At 35.4% G+C, this 19,680-nt stretch overlaps 3 protein-coding genes across 3 annotated transcripts; 2 read left to right on the top strand and 1 right to left on the bottom strand.

Moving 5' to 3' along the window:
• Positions 1-201: 201 nt before the first annotated feature.
• On the top strand, positions 202-11,520 carry LOC105343630 (uncharacterized). The gene is made up of 3 exons (XM_011451064.4): positions 202-274; positions 9,402-9,448; positions 10,093-11,520. Exon 3 carries the CDS (start codon positions 10,094-10,096, stop codon positions 11,273-11,275), a length of 1,182 nt encoding a protein of 393 aa, XP_011449366.3. The 5' UTR covers positions 202-274; positions 9,402-9,448; position 10,093; the 3' UTR covers positions 11,276-11,520.
• Positions 11,521-12,207: 687 nt separating this feature from the next.
• On the bottom strand, positions 12,208-13,642 carry LOC105343634 (uncharacterized). The gene is made up of 2 exons (XM_011451068.4): positions 13,570-13,642; positions 12,208-13,461 (listed from the first exon to the last, which is right to left on the bottom strand). The coding sequence occupies exons 1-2, from the start codon at positions 13,633-13,635 to the stop codon at positions 12,331-12,333; spliced, it is 1,197 nt and encodes a 398-aa protein (XP_011449370.3). The 5' UTR covers positions 13,636-13,642; the 3' UTR covers positions 12,208-12,330.
• A 2,271-nt stretch (positions 13,643-15,913) lies between these two features.
• LOC136272152 (uncharacterized) lies at positions 15,914-17,027 on the top strand. Its single transcript, XM_066073260.1, has 2 exons — positions 15,914-16,042; positions 16,194-17,027. Exons 1-2 carry the CDS (start codon positions 16,024-16,026, stop codon positions 16,853-16,855), a joined length of 681 nt encoding a protein of 226 aa, XP_065929332.1. The 5' UTR covers positions 15,914-16,023; the 3' UTR covers positions 16,856-17,027.
• Positions 17,028-19,680: the final 2,653 nt, after the last annotated feature.

Below are 19,680 nucleotides of genomic sequence, written 5' to 3'. Positions count from 1 at the left end.
TTTTTCTAAAAAAAAAAAAGTATTATGTTACCCTACAGTTCCTGTAACTTATATTTTAAAAGGAGTTTTTATTTAGGGAATTCAGTGGGGTGGGGGTGATCGAAGCTTTTATCAATTATTTCATTTTTTATAATAGGGAGGCATTCATCATCGAAAAGATATGGCTTTTTTTATATACAAACTTCTACATACAGGTACCAAACTGTGTGGGGATGCAGACGAATAGGGGTAGTGTGGTGTTTTCTATCCATAAGCAGGTGACGTTTTGAAATAGGTAAGCTCCGACGTTAGGGGGAGGGACAGTTGGCTTTACGTTTTTTATTCTATATCTATAGATAGAATGTCAAAAAGAGTGAAGGAGGCCAACATTATTGCTGCACCTCTTTTCGTTGCTACGGACCAAGACTAAGCGTTAAAATCATAATATTGAATGAACAGAATTCAATACACGAGAACTATTGGAGAACGGAACAAGCGATAGATTCCATCCGTCTCTCGCTTCTAACCCTTCATAATCCAGGGTATAAGATAAAAATACCATTAAGTGTAATTAAAATAAATTTTTGTTTTTTATTTCTTTTATTGACAGTTGCTTGATATATCAACATCTAGGTTATAAAAAATCCAGATGTCTAATACTTGTCAACAAAGAGCAAAAAGTGTGTCATCATCAATTCAGTCACTTGATAGGAAGCCAACATCTTGAGTCTCTTTAGATATGTACATCATGTGCATTTTCTAGTGTCGAAAAACAAAACCAGGACTCTGAAAATAACAAAAAAAAAAAGGTCAACGAATGTTTTTTTGTTTGTTTATTTCTCTTTTGCTTGTAACATGTTTGAAAATGTTTGTAAGAATCTTGAATATGCAAGAATATTTAAGGTATGTTGTGACGCACTATTTAGCGAAATAAACAGTAGAATTAAGTGTCATTTTATGAATAGTTTCTTTCCCCAAAAAGTCACCTAATAGCTTAGCGCTGTGGGAAAGAACTTTCGAGTTCGAATCCCGCGCTGGGGATTTTAAAATTTTTACATTTTCAACAAATTTTTTAACGTATTTTTGGTTAAATATTGTTAAGTTTGAAAATTCTAAACCGGTGAAAGTCTTTCAATTGTAATGTACTTTAATTCACATTAATATCGACAGGTGTCACTTACCACCTTAAAAGTTTGATCATATCAGGTTTGTGATGGGACAGGGTTCACTATTTTCACAAACGAATGTTTATTCCACTAAGGATGGTTGTGTTTAGACCCCAAAACCTCCAGATTATCAATAGAACCACTGAGGAGCAGCAGAACCATCCTTTCTTACAACGACTCCTTAATGGTATTTAAATATTGAAAAAAAGGTGGCGATGTCTGAGTACTAGTATATCACGTTTTATTCTAAACCTTTTAACTTAGCAATAATTATTATTCTAAACCTTTTAACTCAGCAATAATCATTATTCTACCTGTTTCGGTATGTGACACTAGAAGACATATTTAATAGAACCATAGCTTCATGTTCGACAATTAATATGTTTTGGTGTTTCTATCACATGTGTATTACTTTGAATTATCCTATTAAATCACTTTTTATTCTAGATCTTTTAACACATCAATTATTTTGCATGTTATGGTAGATTTCACTCGAGGTCATATTTAATAGAACCACAATGCTTGACATGGTAATATATCCGGGTGTTCATACCACATATGCATTTCCTTTGAATTGTCCTGACATTATGGGATCGTCCTTATTTTGTTATGTAGAAATAGTAGCTAACCGACAAGTGCAACATTCCAGCATTCATGAAAATTACAAAATGGTGATTGGTATAACTTGTTTACTTATAAAATGTTTTTTAAAAAACACGATCGTTTTTTGGATTATCTGAATCTAAGTAAACCACGTGCTGGGTTGTCAGGGTCATTAAATCATACAATGAGAAGTATAAGCTTTGCATGATGCTTAAAATTTACGTAAACTAAAGGTGTGTACTTATGTATTTGTATAAATTTGAATTTTTTTAATGCACATGCATGTATCTACCGAACTCTTTATCTTCTCTCCATATAAGAGTGATATTCATCTGGAATCAATGTTCCAACGCAGGTTCATTGAATATTTGGGAAATTAAAGATTTTCTTACAGAAAAAAGAGCAGCATTTTGTTTTTGTCTAATGTCAAAAACTTAAAATACATATGTACAGCTCTATATATGTTCTATAAAGTGGTTATTTTGACTTTCAGTGGACATTTTTCAGACGTCATACGTTATGAAATACAAAAATATCAGCTTGATTATCTATACTCTGTTCCAAGAGATCCTCGATTCACATTCACATTTTGCTTAAAAGGGGGTATGGGACATCCGTCGATATTAAGGCTTTTTAAAGAGCATTATATTTGAAATACTTTCAACGGTTTAAAATTTTCAAATTTTACAACATTTAACCAAAAAATACGTTTTAAATTTTTTTGGAAAGGTCAAAATTACAAAATCCCTAGCGAGATTCCAACGCATGACATACAGATTCGTAGTGAACCCTTTAATCCACTGCGCTACAATGTCGGGAAAGAAACTATTCATAAATTTAAGCTTGATTTTATCGTTTATTTCGATAAATATAGTACGTCACAACATGGAGGTGTCCCATACTATCTTAATTACTCGATAATTATAAATACCTAGGGGTTCAAACGATGTTCATTCAAAAGTACGAAAATTTTCCAAGATTTCTTTTTTGAAACGCCTCTCTATCTTGTCAGATATAATACACAGCTAAAAATAGATGAGTCTGCGGAGTTTTTGCATTGAACAGTACCCGGATAATAACCTTGAAAAATTGTGCGAGGCATTCCAAGTGACCTTCGGATGGAGAAAAGATTTCCCATTATTAATCTCCGTAAGAAATCTGTTTTCGTTCAGGAACTGTGTATTTTTCGAGAGAAAATCGTAATGTTTCAATGAAGATATACTGATATTTTTCCTTTCATCGATTTCTTTCACAGGTACCCAGTATGTGCATTTTTATCAAAAACCGTCCCAATGTGCTGCATAAATATGTTAGGACAGACTTACATAGTTATACATAACTGTAACCAATTTTTTTTTTTTTTTTTGCTTGTCAATTGTCAAGAATTTGAATAAGTCTAGCCCCCCCCCCCCCACTTTTAATTTGCTTCCTACGCCACTGCACAATATACAACAAAGACAGACGATATTCGGCTGTACGACGTCACGCTACCTGTCAACCGGTATACGTAGTTCGTCTGCCATAAACTTGGCCATTCCCGTCGCGTGCTTGTGTTTGGTGGTTTGTGTTATGACGTCAGTGTTGTGGTAAAACTCAATGTTCATCATGGGAGCCGTCAGACCACCCCTCATCATCGGGGTGTCCGGATGGATTTCCACAATCACTCTCTGAAATATGACGTCATAATGAGCTGAGCAGGTGGCGTGGCGTTGTTATGTATTAATTTTAAACAACGACAAGCAGGTTAAATAAACTCTATTTCAATGATTTTAATAAGTTGATAACTGATATTTTTCATATTGAGAAGTGGTAGAGAATTACTTAAAGTATTCAGCGCTGAAAAATGTGAACATCGGGACACAGGATTTCGCCTATCGAGGACTTCGCTTCGAAGGAGAGGGGGGGGGGGGGTACTGTTTTGCCACGGGCACCTGACGTTATAATTTTTTGTCATGATGAAAATAAATACCCTATACCTAATAATACACAAGGAACATTGTATTCATTTTCATCATGACAAAAATTTATAACGTCAGGTGCTTGTGTGCATTGCCCCTGTGTGTCTGTCTGTCGGTCTGTAACAATTTTTGTCGCATATTTCTCTGCAACTATTCATCAAAGTTGCTTAATGTTGAATTTGTTTATTTTTAGCCCAAAATTCGAAATAAATTTCGTCAAAGATTTTTTTCAGCTTCTATTCATCGCAGATGCTTGAAATTTTAACCCAAATGCTTGAAATTTTAACCCATTCTTAGTTTAGGTATTTTTATTATTGTTAAAAGTTTCGTAAAAGATTTCTAATCAACTTTATCAATCGTGGATGGTTGAAATTTTAGCACACACTTTGTTTAAGAATGCCATATGGTGGGATTAATTTTTAAACAAATTCTATGTAAATATTTTGCATTTCAACTTTTGTTAAATTCATCACAATTTTATAAATAAACATGCATAGATAAGCATAATAATGCAAAGTAATGCCATGTAATGCCAGCATTACACTAACATTTGAAAAGTAATGCATTACATTACCATCATTTGAAAAGCTAAATTTGTAGCATTACTTCAAAAACATGTAATGCATTGCAAGGCATTACATTTAGCATTACCCCAAACCTGATCTCGTAAAATGTCGACTTTGCATATTTTGTATATTCACACCATAGTGGGGGTATCACTAGTGAGGATACCTTGTTTTCATTAAGAAAAGGCAGGTGCAGGTGATGTACTGAACACAATCGTCATGTTAACAGAGGTGACAGGAACCCCGAACTCTCACACAGTAAAGAAATTCTCGTCATTATGGTAAAATGCAACATAGAGCTGCATTCCTTTGTTAAGATAATTTAATGGCTTAATTTAATAAGAAACCGTAATGTTTAAAAGTTATACGGGTTTACTTAGCCTATCCACCCCGATAACTTTCTCTTTGATTGCTTATTTTTTGTCTTCCTGCAGGTAAAAAAAAATAGCACCTTTATGAGCACTGGAATTCAAATCGATTTTTTGCTAGTTACTAATGTTTAAAATCAGTTAAGACTAAAAATGGGAACATTGGGATTTAGTACAACAAATCGGTCAATTGTCCACCTGTTTCTACCTACCTTTGCTTCCGTGTTGTAGATCTGGCATAAGTGTTCCGTTAATTTGCTCAAGAAGTCCTTTTTAATGGACTGTCGTGGGACATTAGTCTTAATTACTGCAGAGACACTTGTTAGCGTCATTTTTTGGTTTCTGTCCCTATCAAAGTCAATGCAGCCTTATAACGCGGAGGGAAAAAAACCCAACCCCTCTTGATAGAAACCCAAAACCTCCTGTCAATTTTTATAAAACACTAGAAAATCAGCTCCCGAGCCAAGAAAAATAAGCGTTCGTTTAAACTGGTAATCTACAAGATAGGTATTGAATTTAAAGTGAAACAAATACAAACAGCGCTATTCAAACTTTCCCTGGTAGCGGGCTTTAAACAATTCTGGTCGTTCTGAAGGTCTGTCGTGAGGCGACGGGCCACGAAGATGTAATGATTTGTTGGCGCACCCTGATACGCAGATTTCCCCGTCATAAAAATCCCGTTTACCATTTTAAAATCAATTAATTTAATCTAAATTGGGGTGCAACCTTGGCGTAAATCTTTGGTTGAAGGAATAGTTCTTGTGGTCTTTTATAATGTTGTTCTCATTGTGTAGTTTATATAAGTTGATTTTATTAAGTTATTAAGTACTAAAGCTCTTTTGTATAGGAATTTTCATAATTAAAAATTGATTTCAAATTCCAATGAACATTTCTTTGTATTGTAGACAAAGACGATTGACTTTAAATGCGTTTTTATCTTGCAAACACGAGGAATACAAACTGTGAAAGAATCGGAGTCAGGCGATGGTTTCTTTGTATCTGGAGGAACATATGGTGCACGTTCAGTTTAAAACTAAGAAAACTTAGCCCACAATTAATTAATGGTCACACGCGATGCATTTATTTAGACGTTTAAAGATTTTTAAAACAATATTTTATGATGCAATTTATACAGAACAATGCTTTGGCAGTATGTACTTGCCTTTTGAATGGGCTTCTAATGATCAAATGAAATCTGAGAGTCAGTCGTAGAGTAAAAAGCAAGATGCAGGGCTCACAATTCTCTGTCATGTAAACAAGACTCGTGTCCTGTTTTTGTTTACATGATTCAATATACCAGTAAAAAAGTCTTTTTTTCAAGCTGATTCGTCTTAAATAAACAGTTTTTATTTTACAACACATTCATTTTAGGTCTTAAACTGTTACTTTAAAGCTGACATGAATTCATAAAAACGTTTGGTCGCCATATCAGTTTCGATAGCTTCTCAACTCATGAACTGCCACTGGGGTATATATATTGATCGAGAAAATTTCCAAGGTATCCGTATTATTTTACACAGTGCTGCTTTACTTTGCATGCACATCGAACACGCGTGTCGTTAATATAGACTGCATAACGTCTGCATCATTTTGGAAACCCCTGCGGTACTACATCCAACACAGTAGATAAATGATATTAAACCCAAGAAAGTAGCAATGTCACATCGTTTCCATCGGTTTATACAAAAACACTCCGTTTCTAAAATCCATGCAATCATTGACATTGTCCAATCTGCGATGGTGTATGGTTTGCGCATGTACGCTGCTATAACATACACAGGAAAACGTCCGATAATTATCGAGGGTTTTTAAAATATGCGTGCCTGGATTTCAGTCTGTCTTGTTTCGTCGTTCATTGGATATTCCTTATTAGTACAGTGGTTTCCATATTATTTTTGTTCAAAATGCGTTTCTACAAGTCTTTTCGGCCGATGTAACGTGTTCGGGTGAATAAAATACTTGACTGCGGTGAAGCATGAAAAGTGCTATCGGCCTTATATAGGGCAGGGGGTGTGTAGCGATGGATAGAGCAATAGAAATCGACAGCTGATATGGCGGTAGTTATGAAGTCTTATCTATTCTTACAAAAATGACAAGCAAATATATATTTGCCGACTAGCCCAGAATGCATACGGGGGAGCCGGAAGTTTATTTTAAGCTGAACAATACAAAATTGTATCATGTACATATAATGTAATATAAAAAATCACTGCCTCGCCCTTTTTTAACAAATATTTGAACCTTTCATCGACGACGTGACCGGCCAGAAAAAAACAGAAATAAAAAACTATTAAATAGAAAAATCTCTGGAAACCTGTGTCCCAAACCATGTCAAAGTCGCAAATGCGCGCCGTATCGAGGGTAGTGCAGGGACTTTGCAACAAAAATATGAAAATTTTAAGCTTCTAAATTATAGTATAATAAAAAATAAAAAAATTTATTGATGAAAATTTGATGCGTCTTTGTAAGAAGACGGGCTAGAACTGATTTCTCGTGCTAATCGAACACCAATCGTACACTCGTCAACACGTGACTCGTAACTATGAATTTCATTGGATACAATTTTCTACTCGAATCAACAAGACAATTATTTTCCGCTAATCTCCGTACCGCGGAAAATATTAATTCATGTCAGCTTCAGCATTCAAAATGTAAATAAAAGGTTTGTTTATATTACAAAGAATTGTAAACCCTGTAACTCGCTTATAACTCAACGAATGACACTCAAATTTTGGTTGCCTATCAATAATGCCTTACTGAAGCATTGTAAACATTACAATCAGAAAAATAATTTTCATTGTAAACATTACAATCAGAAAAATAATTTTTGACCGAAATCGTGACCATGCCTTTAAGTTATGACCTTGAAATCCATTATACATAAAGTCTGATACCTTAATTATAACTCACATTATTCAATAATAGATGGTTAAGTTGCACTAAAATGACACTATATATCATGTTTCAAAATGTTTAAAATACGTGTAGATCCTCGCTTTTTCTGCCTTGAGAAAATGAAAGGTTTAGTTATGTTGCTTTTCACGGGAGCTTAGTACTACCTTTTTAGATCCCTCTCCATATACAGACAAAAGTTTACAAAATACTCTCTCTCTCTCTCTCTCTCTCTCTCTCTCTCTCTCTCTCTCTCTCTCTCTCTCTCGTCATTTACGACCAACAGATATATAGGATATCCAACAGACTTCTTGGGTCTAAATTAGAGATTTGCCCTGAGCAAACAAATGTGGTTATTTACGGGCGTAGATAGATAGTATGAGATGGGTAGTGTAACTATCCAGGAGAAGGTGAGAAAATTGCTCTAAATATATTTAAACAAAAAAATAATTTCTTTGAGTTCATGCGGGTGATGAAGGTTGCAAAATTGCAGAAATTGTGTTAATTTTTTCTGCAATGATCGCTACATACAAACATTTTATTGTTTACATTTACACCTTTCTTTTGACAAATTAATAAATCGATTGTAAAAAGTAAGTAAAATTCACTATACTAGCAGTCTCAAGTTATTGCTTCCATCACTTTTTGATGATTTTTAATAAAAATACACATTCCTGTGAAAGAAATACAGTTGAAATCGATAAAAGGGAATATATCCAAGATATTTTCATTGAACATTTATCATTTTTTACTCATAAAAGTTCACAGGAACGAAAAAAAATTCTTACGGAGATTTATAATGGGAAATGTTTACATCTTTTCTCCATTCGGAAGTATTCGGGATAACTCGCGCAATTTTTCAACGTTACCATCCGGGATTTTAATGGCTGATGCAATGCAAAATCTCCGTAGACTTTCTATTTTGGGATGTGTATTGAAACCTGAAGCGGTCGAGGGGGGCGTTTCAAAACAGATACTAGTAATCTGGACATTTTTCATATTAGTGGATGAACTTAGTTTGAGCACAACTTAGGTATTTATGATTATCGAAATATCAAGCAAAAAATGGTGGAAGCAAAAACTTGGGACAGAGTATAAATTACTGTTAATGTACATAAGTCCGTTAGCTAAAAGAAACAGCCAAATCGTCTCATATGGGAATTTGATTAGATGACATTATCATGATTTAGATTAGTTTGTGCAGTCAGTGATTTTTGTTAGGTCGCTGTAGGTTTCGACCAATCGTCAATCGATAAACGGGGCGCGTAGATTTCAGTCTGGCTGTTTTTATAAAGCTATGAATTAGATCTAACTATAAGTTTCCTTAATTAAGAAATAGAGGGAATTATACTCGATAGGTGTAAATATAAGTCTATAACAGTAGGTGTAACATGAGCCGCTTTTAAAATTATTTTTAGTGTACCAAAGAGGAAGTGGGTGTTCATATTTATCTCAGTCCACTCTCATTTGATTTTCCTGCAGTTAGAGGATTGTTATTGTTCAATTGATGTGTCATTTAATTATATATGAATTAATCTGTACCGGTGATACTTCTGTCATGGTGTCATAGCAGTATTTCCAAATTGTGGCTTGCTAGATGCACGTGTGTATTTTGCTAGTAAATTGTAAATGAAGCGTTGCTTAAAAAGATGTCAAGAGGATTTTTCCCAGAAGTTCGTTTTGAATTTTTAATCTGTATTTAAAGTTTCGCAATTTTGGTAAGAATTTAATCCTGTAGTTACACCTTGTGTAGAGGCTAAAGCGGGATAACTCTAAAAAGTCAAAGCAGTTATTCGTTTTGTTGTTTACTTCCGGTTGTGCAATTTGTCAGTTTTATTTATAAAAATACTGTGATGAAATTTCTTGCAGGTAGTCTTTTAATCTCCATTTGATCTTACACAGTTGCACACAGTCAGGTATGTATTCTTGTGAAAAAAAGCGACATGGCATCTGTTCTTATACTTGTTAAGTAACAGGTTTATCCGCCTGATAGCGTATAGTAGAGGAGCGGTTTATTGCATCTGTTACTTTGTATATTTTATATTCACCGATAGCTCTAACTGTTACAATTAAAATGTCAGTTTAACAGCCGTTTGATAAGCTTACTGTACATTTATTATAATACTTTTCAACTTTACCTTCCTTCAGGCTTGATTGAAGGATATATAGGCCTTTACAAACCTATATATTTAAATTCTGTTACTGTCATATGACTTGAACTTGACACTACGTTAAAATATTTTGTATGTTAGTAAATGGTCGATCAATGACCAATCTCTCAATTTTAAAAGGAGTTTTACCTTCAACAATCTCAACGTTCAAGGCTCAATTTAATGTCAGCCGGATTAGTTCTCAACTGCGGCTGTGTCTTAGTATTTAACACTAAATTAGAATCGGAATTCAATGATCGCCATCATGCATAATGGTATTAATGTCATATTGCACCCCAAAACCCTCAAAATGACCTTTACATCTCTCGGATAGACATGGAACTCAAAAGAGATCATAATTGGGTATGTGAATCAATTAGGTAATACTTCCTTGTGTTTTCTTTTTACAGAATGTGGACTATCATTTCACAAATCATTTCCCTTGATGAAATCAGCAAAAACTTCAAAACGTGGAAAGAAAGAGATAGATTTAAAAGTGATTCCACTCAAGATAACGACAGAGACAGAAAATCTAGCATTAGTGGCGTAAAAAACGAGGAGAAAGGATTACTTCCGTTAGGCAATGGGAGCTGGATTTTTCTTCAAACATTCCAGTGGGAAAAACAAAACGAAAGTAGACGATCGTTGCAAAGACACGCTTTTTTCAGCTGGATGTACAACAAGGATGCCTTGCTACATTTTATTGCAGATTTGGGAGTTCTTCATTTTTTCTCTATTTATCAGAACGTGTGCGGGGTGTCGGTTGAAAACAATGTTGTCAATCTGTCTTGGAAAACCTTCGAGCCTTACCTGTGTGACACGTATCATCACGCAGATGTGTTTAGATGTCGGAGGCTGACCAAGCAGAAGATAGACGTGGTCAAAGTGTCCGTTGTAGTGGAGGAGCATGCTGTTGGTCATGACTTCGAAACCAAGGATGGACAGATTCGTATGCAAGCGTTTTCTACTCTTGTTCGAAAACTCGTTCCACTACCTTCCGTTGGTGAACAGTTTATGTGCTATGTTAAAGGAGACGTGTACTTAACAGGCATTCTAAAATACTTCTTTATTCGTCAGGTTTTTAACGACAGGGGTGTTCGTTTAGGGAGGTCCGAATATGAAGACATGCAGCGCCGCCTGGAGTCTTGTAAAAGACTGCAGCAAAGTTTTGACGCCAGTATTGACGCGTTTTCTCTACAGCTGGCAGAGGCTGGCTACTTCCTCACTACTGACTACAAACTAGCGCAGTGTTTCAAATGTGGCGGGGTTTTACAGTTGAAAAAGTTTGATTTTGATCCATGGGAAGACCACGCCTACTGGCATCCAAGCTGCCCGTTCCTCTTAGAAAGAAGAGGACAGGAGTTTGTGGACAAAGTGCGCCAGAAACTCAAACAACGTTGTAATTTCAATTCGGAGTGTGTTTTCACATTCAGACTTCGGAATCTCGCGCCTGTTTGTCCTCTAGGTAGAGGAGCAATACCCGACAGCGATTCGTCGGACGACGATGATGACGAGATGGGCGAGGATTCGGATGACTATTTCGGATCAGAGAGCCCGGAAAGTGACTATTTCTCGGATGATGAAATATTTTGAATATAATTTTAATGTTTCTCTCTCTCTCTCTCTCTCTCTCTCTCTCTCTCTCTCTCTCTCTCTCTCTCTCTCTCTCTCTCTCTATACGTACAAATTGTACGAACAATCTACTTGATATGTTAAAAGTGGTCTATCATGTTCAGGTGTATATGTTAGTCGACAATTTATGATTCTTTTTGATGATAAAATAGTGCAAATACAAACGGTTGAATTCTATAGCAGAAATAAATTAATTCATTACCTCATGGTTCTTTATTATTTTTCACCTGTATATATAGATATTATAATGTTTTTGTCTCTGTACTTGTGTTTTCATAAAAACTATCATTTACCTATACAGTAAATAGATAAGATACATGTGTAACAGAGAGAGTTTGGTGATGTTTCTCTTCATCTAAACGACTGCAGTAATAACTGGTTCACAGGGACCAAGCCCGTTTTAACATTAATGTCAATAACCATCTTTATTTATGGTTACATTGAAATTAATGTTAAAACGGGCTTGGCCCAGTGAACTGGTCTGTTTGAATATCATCCTTGAAATAATTCGGAGATCCCGTATTTCAGCCGATCTAAATCCCTGTTCAGTGGTTTCTATTGTTGAATAGTATTTGGTGTGGGACCAGTAATCGGCGGTTGGACGCCCAGCGTTTATGAATTAACGCTCAGCATCAAATCACTGGTCCTGACATGTCATTTTCAAAAACATAAACTGTGACCTAGGAAAATGATTTAATTTTTTTTTGGTTCTATTCTCGAGTGTTTTAACTTTTATTTAGAGTGACCGGGTGCATGTTTATTCACGTTTATCATGTACGTTAATTTAAGCGGTATTATATCATGTCTATATGATATCAGTTGGATTTATATAAGCCTTGATAAAACAAATCTACCTTTTTCTAAAGGTAGGGAAACAAACGGAAAAAAGACTTGGATTTGTTAATTTTTAAGAGCATAGCACTTCTTTACAGACTCAATAAATAAAATATTATTTACAGGTATTCACAATAGTAGCACTATATCATAATTATATCTGCGTCCAGATAGACCCTAAGTCAAATCACCAACAGAGTATGGGCATCTCTGAATTCCTGGCTCTTCAAACTGTTGTTAAAACGCTGAATTTTCTTTGCGAGAGCTTTCTTATCCAGCAATTTCGATTTGCATGTCTGTCTTCTAAGCAATCCGGTCTTTTTTACTACGTTTTTCTTTGGTGGTTCCTCTTGAGGTTTTTCAAAGACCGAGTTATCGCCCATTGAACCAAGAGTTGAGCAGCTGGAGACACCGGAATCCCGCATAGCAAGATGGCGTCTGCTGTGTCTCTTCTTTGTCAATTGTTGAGAGAGGGAGTCGGTGATGTTTCTAGAGATAGCTGATATATTAATGTCAGGAACTATTTGGTTATTGAGGTGAATTCTGGTACTTGTGCGAGGGATTCTCGCTCTGTTGTCATAAATGGTTTGAGGAAATAAGGACTCACTCTTTTCCATCAAACTGTCACCAACACATAAAGTGCTAGAGCTCTCGTCTGACGACCAAAAACTGTTGCAGTCAGCATCTTTTGTTTCCTCAACCATGGCGTCTTTTCCGATAAAAGTGGAACAAGCACGTGGGTGACTGTTTTTCTTCCGCAACAACTTCGATGTTTTAATTGGTTTTTCGGGAGTCACGTGATTTATCATGGTAGACGATCCTCTAGGATGAAAACTTTTCCTTGATGTCTTTGGAGGAGGGTCGTTTCTTGGTCCACTTTCACAGCCCTCAACAACTCTGTAAATTTTTTCTCCCCCAAAGTCGATGGACGGAACGCACTGGGTTGTCTCGGCGTCCCCATGATCCCAGGATTTCTCTTTCATCTCCTCCTCGGGCTCGGAGAAGAAGGTAGTATCGTTGGTATCCTCTGCCAGAACAGTGACCATTGAATCGTCACAAAGACTTCGATCGTTTCCATTCTGATTACTGTAGCTGAATGTGTCTTCCTCGGCCAGATTTGATATTCCAGTTACTCTTGTGAGTGACCCAGGGGTGGAGAAGAAGAAAGAGTGTGTCCCTACGATTCCCCGGGCTGGGGTCGGAATAGGGTAGTCGTCTTTGTTGATCCCACAGTGTTCAATCATTGACAGAAACCTCCTCTCGATATTTTCATATTCGTTTTGAAATTCCATTTCATCTCGTTTTAACTTCAGCTGTAAGAGATAGCAATAATTATACGTTAATTTTATTGCAAATGTTTATGTTGATGAAGTTTCAAATATTTCATGCTTTAAAAGAAGTTATCAGCAAAATTCACTTACCAAGTCAGCTTTGAGGACATGGAACTGTTCCCTTGGTTCTAGACAAGACTTGTACAGCTCAGACATCTCTCTGCTATCTAAAAATAAACACAAGGGGTGGTTAGCTATGGAAGTTTCCGCAAATAAGTGATCTAGAAATATGTTTTACCGTGGATTGCAGACACTATGAAATAAAAGCATTTACCTTGAGTTCGTTATACTTGAATTACAAATTTCTTTACTATTCTGTATATATATCGTCATGAATTGTAAGTCGTAAATTTTATTTTGATGTTGAAGTGATGGTAAAATAAGTTTTTATATTTTTCCGATAATTGACGACAGAGTACTCAATTGATATAAATATAATTTTACCAAATAGAACGCGTGTCTCCTAATTAAAATCTGACATCCTAATGATGAACTATCAATTAAACACACATGCATGCTAGGTTCGTCCGCTTGTATATACACTGCGTATAAATGTACCGTTACTTAACGAGTTGAGTATTTGTACACTTATTTTTTGAAAATTGTTAAACGCGTAGTAGGAAGAAATGGAACTAAGTAAACAAGAAAAAATAACCTACCATCAAAAAGTATTGTACTCTCCATGCTCGTAGATTTTACTTGAGATGAATGTTAGTCTGTTTGATTACTTATCAAAGAATGTTTACGTTACAACATATTTCATCCATATATATACAAAATAAAGCCATAATTATATGTTTAATGAAGTGCACTAAATGCCCATTTAGTCAGTTATTTTGTGTTAATTTATTTAACACTCTCTGGTATCTAATAAAATTTAACACCCCTGGGGATATTGATTGCAATTTTGATGTGTAAGGTGTTGACCATCATCTTAATTATTGAATTTACAGATATATATGTGTCAAAATTGATGTTTTAATACCATTATCTAGTTAAAAGTTTCCACTTTTCAGAATATGTTCATTATGTTTCAATTAAAAATCTTATGATTATAATTATATAACATTTTCAGTAATTAATTTATGATTTTATTTATTGAAACACAGTGCATGTAAATTAATTTCTTAATTCAAAAATATATATTTTTGTGACTTTTTCTGATACAAATTTTTAAACAAAATTTTAATTGTCTTCGTGTAATCATTTTAATATACGTGTACCTGTAAAGTTAAGTAATCTAGGAAAATATCTACAGAGAGCAGAAATTTGTTTGTAATAGATAAAACTTTGATGTGTTTAGTACGTGTATTGCTACATATTATTTCTTATATTGTGTATGTATTCTTTGTATCTGATGAGCCATTTGGCTTAAAGAATAAATAAACAAACAAACAAAACCTGTATATAAAACAAGAGGTGAATAGAAAATAGATTTTCAAAAAAGTTTCTTACAATGTTTTAAAATTAAAATTACTTAACAACCTTATATCGACTTGTTTATAGTGTAAGATTACATTGTTATATACAGTATTAATACACAACTTTTTTAACGCAGTCGATACTCTAGATTTTTGTTTACTTCTGGTGGTAGATAAACTTCTGAATGTCAAATGCCACCATATGTTCTTGAAAGATAAAGTAGGGAGAGGGCTAAAATAGACTGTGCCTGCTCTCTTATCCCAGAGACATGAATTACATTTATGGTATAAATAACCAAAAAATAACAATAAAACCACAATAAAGTGAAACTGCAAGAAATAAGTCGAGATTTTACTTTCAGAACTCAAATATTGTGTGAAAACCTTGTTAAATTGACCAGTGTTTATTATTTCAACATTGATAATGATGATGCTAGTGGTGAAGACGTTTTTTCTCCTAAGTGCATGCATTTTATGAATTTATATCGAGAGAGTTTACTCTCCCATTGAAAACGTTTGATTTTTTTTTTAGAGATATGCAACATTAAGGTTATAAATACTATTTAATGTATTTATCATTCCAGTAACTTTGTTTCGTAGCCTCAATTTCAAGGGAATTTTTTTGTGTTGGCGTTTTTGTTTTGTTTTGGGTTTTTTTTTCCTGTGGATTTTTTCTTCATTTTATCATTTTGCTATAAACTTTAACTGTCAACACTGAGTCTTACTGCCCAAATTTACACACTGAACAACATATGTTATTTTTGGTAGGTTGTGCGCAGATGTGTATACTGCATGCAGTTAATTACATTAACACATGGTCCTAATTAGACTTCATTAACACTAATTCTGCTTACCAAAACATACCAAGATGGGGAGAGGTGTCGACCCATCAACACGAAAATTATCTGATCTTTCCTCAGGCTACTACATCAGAGAGCCAACCAATCAAAAGTTGACGATTTTCGCAAAAATTAAAATAATCAATTAACACTTTCGGGAAAGGAAAATGAGTAGTATTGCTATATATAAAACAATCTGTGAAATTTATCTTATCATTATTTGATCTGAGATTTCTTGACTGATAACAATTCTTCCATATACCTTATTTAAACAAAAAAACACGATGTATGCAACAATGACAGGTATGTAGTAACCTATTTTCGTTCTAAAATCAGAATTATCAATTAATATCAATTGTTCCCTGTACATTCATCCAAAATTTAGAAATTCTTAGGAAATAAAACCATATTTGTTATATATGTAAAGATATTTTATTATTTCGTTTTCTTTTAGGAAAGCACGGAAGGTCCGAAAGGGTGTCTAAGATTTCCGACCAATGTGTTCCATCTCTGGAATTGGATGGCGAAATATTGGAGCGGATCGTAGAGGGGTGTGAAGACAAGCATGATCATGTGGAACTCCGGTCCAAAGCCAGCAGTGCTAGTAAGGACCAATGTAGCCGTGGATTGAGATTGCCTGTAGCAACACCTTTGGCTTCGTCCACCATGATCGAGACAGTCTCTGAGCATCAAGAATCTGGGTGTTCTTGTGAGAGCGTGTACACATGGACCATAAACGAGGATGAGGAAGACTACATTCTTGAGGATTCCTACATGAAGGATATCGAACTTCATATGTACGAAGACGAGGCACCAGAGTCATACCCATCTAAATTCCAGAGAACAAGTACGAAAGCTAAATTGTCTCCCGTCAATGTCAATGCCCAAGAAGTTCCGAATAACTGTTGTCATACGAAGGAACCAAAAGAGAAAAAGGACGCCTCAAAGAAACCAATTGCAATTCTGAAAAATCTCTTGCGTATGAAAAAGTCCAAGGATTCTGGCCCTGATGGAAACGCTACCGCGTTCAATAAAAGAAACATCTTGAAGAAGATGAGGCACTTCAATGACGTCACAAGTGACAGGAGCAATGTGCAGACTCTTGCGATGATTTAAAATAACTTTGTGATTTTGTGCTATTAGTGCTATTCTGTGTCCTTTTTAGTGCTTTTATTTATTTTTAACAACTTAATTACATGTAAAATCAATAAAACTTGAAAAAATTATCAACGCATTTCCTCTTTGTTTTGTGGCCGGGTGGCTATTAGTATAGGGAAGTGTAAATGCACAGATTGTAGGAGAACGATATTTGGGATCAAGTAACCTGTCTACAATCAGGACTATACGAAGTCTGATCATTGATTACTCAATCAAAACATTTGTCTTCAAAGATTTTATTTTATACTTGTGTTCAACGTGCATTTATTTGCGGCATGCCATATCACAAGGTATGTATCCGAAAAATTAAAGAGAAGCTATTTAAGCTCACTTCCGTAACAAAGTTTGTTATATTCCTCGGGATTATGTTTGGAAATTGGGTAAAAACCATTTAAGGTTACTCGTCTTTGATTGACAACCTAAAACATACGAATCGAAAGAAAGCATTACCGATATTTTATTTAAACATTTACTTTAATTTAATTGTATTGTAGAATTTTAACAAGACGAAGACTTTTAAAACCAACAACAATACTTAAATACAAGTTGTTTCTATGTATTAAGGTCCTTTGTTCATAAAAGAACATTTTGTATATCGTTAAAGTGTTATTAATTTTTCTAATTATATCAATTGTTACTCAATATTGACCTTTTCATTTTAAATAGCGATGTTTTCTATTTTCTTAACCACATCATTTTCTCTCCTTGTTTGGATAAGAATAAAAGTAGATTTTAAATATTCAATACATTTATTATATCAAATCAACAATGTATATATACAGGTACAAGCACTTGTTCATGCTGGTGCAGCACTAATGTCATATGGCACTTGGTTGGACAGCACTAGAGTCAATGTTCACAGCTTGATCTCCTTGGTCTTTTTCGTCCTGAAGATCTTCCTGATGGCTTTCACTGGGTTCTTGAAGCCGATCTTCGTACAGCACGGAGTCTGGGTGGTGTTGTCACTAGCTGTCGTCCTCGGTGCCCTAAGTAGGTCGGTCCTGGTACTGGTCAGCCTGTGAGGTTGTCTATCAAGAATTCCTCGGCCGGACATCATCTGCAGACTGCGAAGATAGTCCTCGTCCACTAGGGAATCTTCCAGGTCGCTGGAGATGGAGAAGGTACAAACGCTGGATCCGCACCCGGAATCCTCGTCATCACTGCTGTCGTCTGATACTTCTATCATGGTGGATGAGGCCAGAGGGTCCACGCTGCGGCTCCGACTCTGTAGAGATCCATGGATGGCGGTGGATGATGCTATAGGTTCCCGGAAGTACCGGGAGTCGGGCTGGCTGTCGGAAATCTCGCTCTCGCAGCCCTCCACCACTCGCTCCAAGATGTCGCCGTGCTCGTCGTACTGGCTGGGGTAGCCATCGGAGAACTGCAAGGACTGGTTAACAAACTCCATTTTCTCTTAATTCAGTGAGTTGTTGAAGGATCTCAGTCAAAGAGTGAATATTTCCAAAGCTTTTTATGGGTTTCAGTAGTAGCTTGCTCTGTTTTGCTTTGAGAGTTGTGATATTGGTTGATGAGTTCTGACCAGTAGCTTCCTGTATTTATACTAGGTAGATAAATTAACATCTCACCACTTCATTCCACGAGGAGCCGAGGCTCTCCGGTCTCAATGTCAAGGCAAAAAGAGCCAAAATGGTGTATTTAATTCTCCAAAAGTATAATTACAAATTGAGTGATAACTCCATATGCCCCACTCGGTAATTAACGTTTTAATTAATCCTTGTTTTAATTGATTGGTGATTTTGTTTTTACTAGGCATTCGGGTCCAAGGTACCGTATGGTGTCTGTTGTTGTTTTAGTACACTATACTAACATCCATTTAATTGATTCGCATTGCTTTTAAACTGCAGTCTGTTTAAAGCCAATTTCTCCATATGTTTTCCAGTCCTCTACGAGTAAATGGAGAAATTGACATTGCTCTAGCTTTTTTTATCCTATAAAATTTCTTTATATGTATTCAATATGAAGTATACATTTTCTAAAGTTTCTTTTAAAATTCTTTCCAATATTAGTTAAATCCAATAATCAATAGAAGTGCAGTAAATTTCATTCATTTTCAGAGTGTAAGGCACAGAGAAGTTGGTATTCTATTTTTAATAAAAAAAAATGGATAATATTTTTAAAAAGTACTTTACGTCCAATCGTCCCCTTGCTATATGAAGGATATTGTGGTGCTGACCGACGCAAAATTCTAAAGATTGACGTTGATTCGGATGAACTCTCAAATCAAGCATAATTTATTTCAACCAAAAACAAAATCCATTTTGCAAATTGAAAATTTCGTTACATTTAACAATGTTCGTTTGATGTTGCATAATCCACTGGATATCAGGAAACACCAAAATGTCCCGCATTTCCCATATATTTTCATGTTTCTAGGCAGAGGATTGCCATTTATAGACTACTGCAGTGGAGTGTACGGTACATCGAATCTGTACAGCTCCGGGCGTTGCAATACTTTTTTTCGGGGGGGGGGGGGGGTACATCGGTTTACTCCGTTTCAGCTATTCACAGTGGCAGGTTACCTTCATTCCATCGTCATCAACTTAAAGCGATATGATTGTTGAATTGTTACTATGAGTGATGACAGTTTTCCTGTGGGATTTGGAAAAATCAAATACACCATTTCTATTCTAATCACTTGATATGTCCACATGTTTTGTAAATCGTGAAGTCTAACCTGAAGTTAGCCGAGAACAAACTACAAGAGAAGTGAATGACCGCCACAATGGACTAGAGTGTCTCATGCAAAACTCAGAGACTCTACA

The sequence above is a fragment of the Magallana gigas genome, chromosome 2 (genome assembly GCF_963853765.1).
Source record: "Magallana gigas chromosome 2, xbMagGiga1.1, whole genome shotgun sequence".
Lineage (NCBI taxonomy): Eukaryota > Metazoa > Mollusca > Bivalvia > Ostreida > Ostreidae > Magallana > Magallana gigas.
The sequence above is the reverse complement of the archived record's forward strand: the minus strand, read 5'-3'. Positions and strand labels throughout refer to the sequence as shown.

What these genes read in the sequence shown, in the direction of transcription:
- LOC105343634 (XM_011451068.4), bottom strand. Translation starts at nt 13,635, where the DNA reads ATGTCTGAGCTGTACAAGTCTTGTCTAGAACCAAGGGAACAGTTCCAT. An exon ending in ATGTCCTCAAAGCTGACTTG is followed by an intron (nt 13,462 to 13,569) that starts GTAAGTGAATTT and finishes TATCTCTTACAG; the next exon opens with CTGAAGTTAAAACGAGATGA.
- LOC105343630 (XM_011451064.4), top strand. Translation starts at nt 10,094, where the DNA reads ATGTGGACTATCATTTCACAAATCATTTCCCTTGATGAAATCAGCAAA.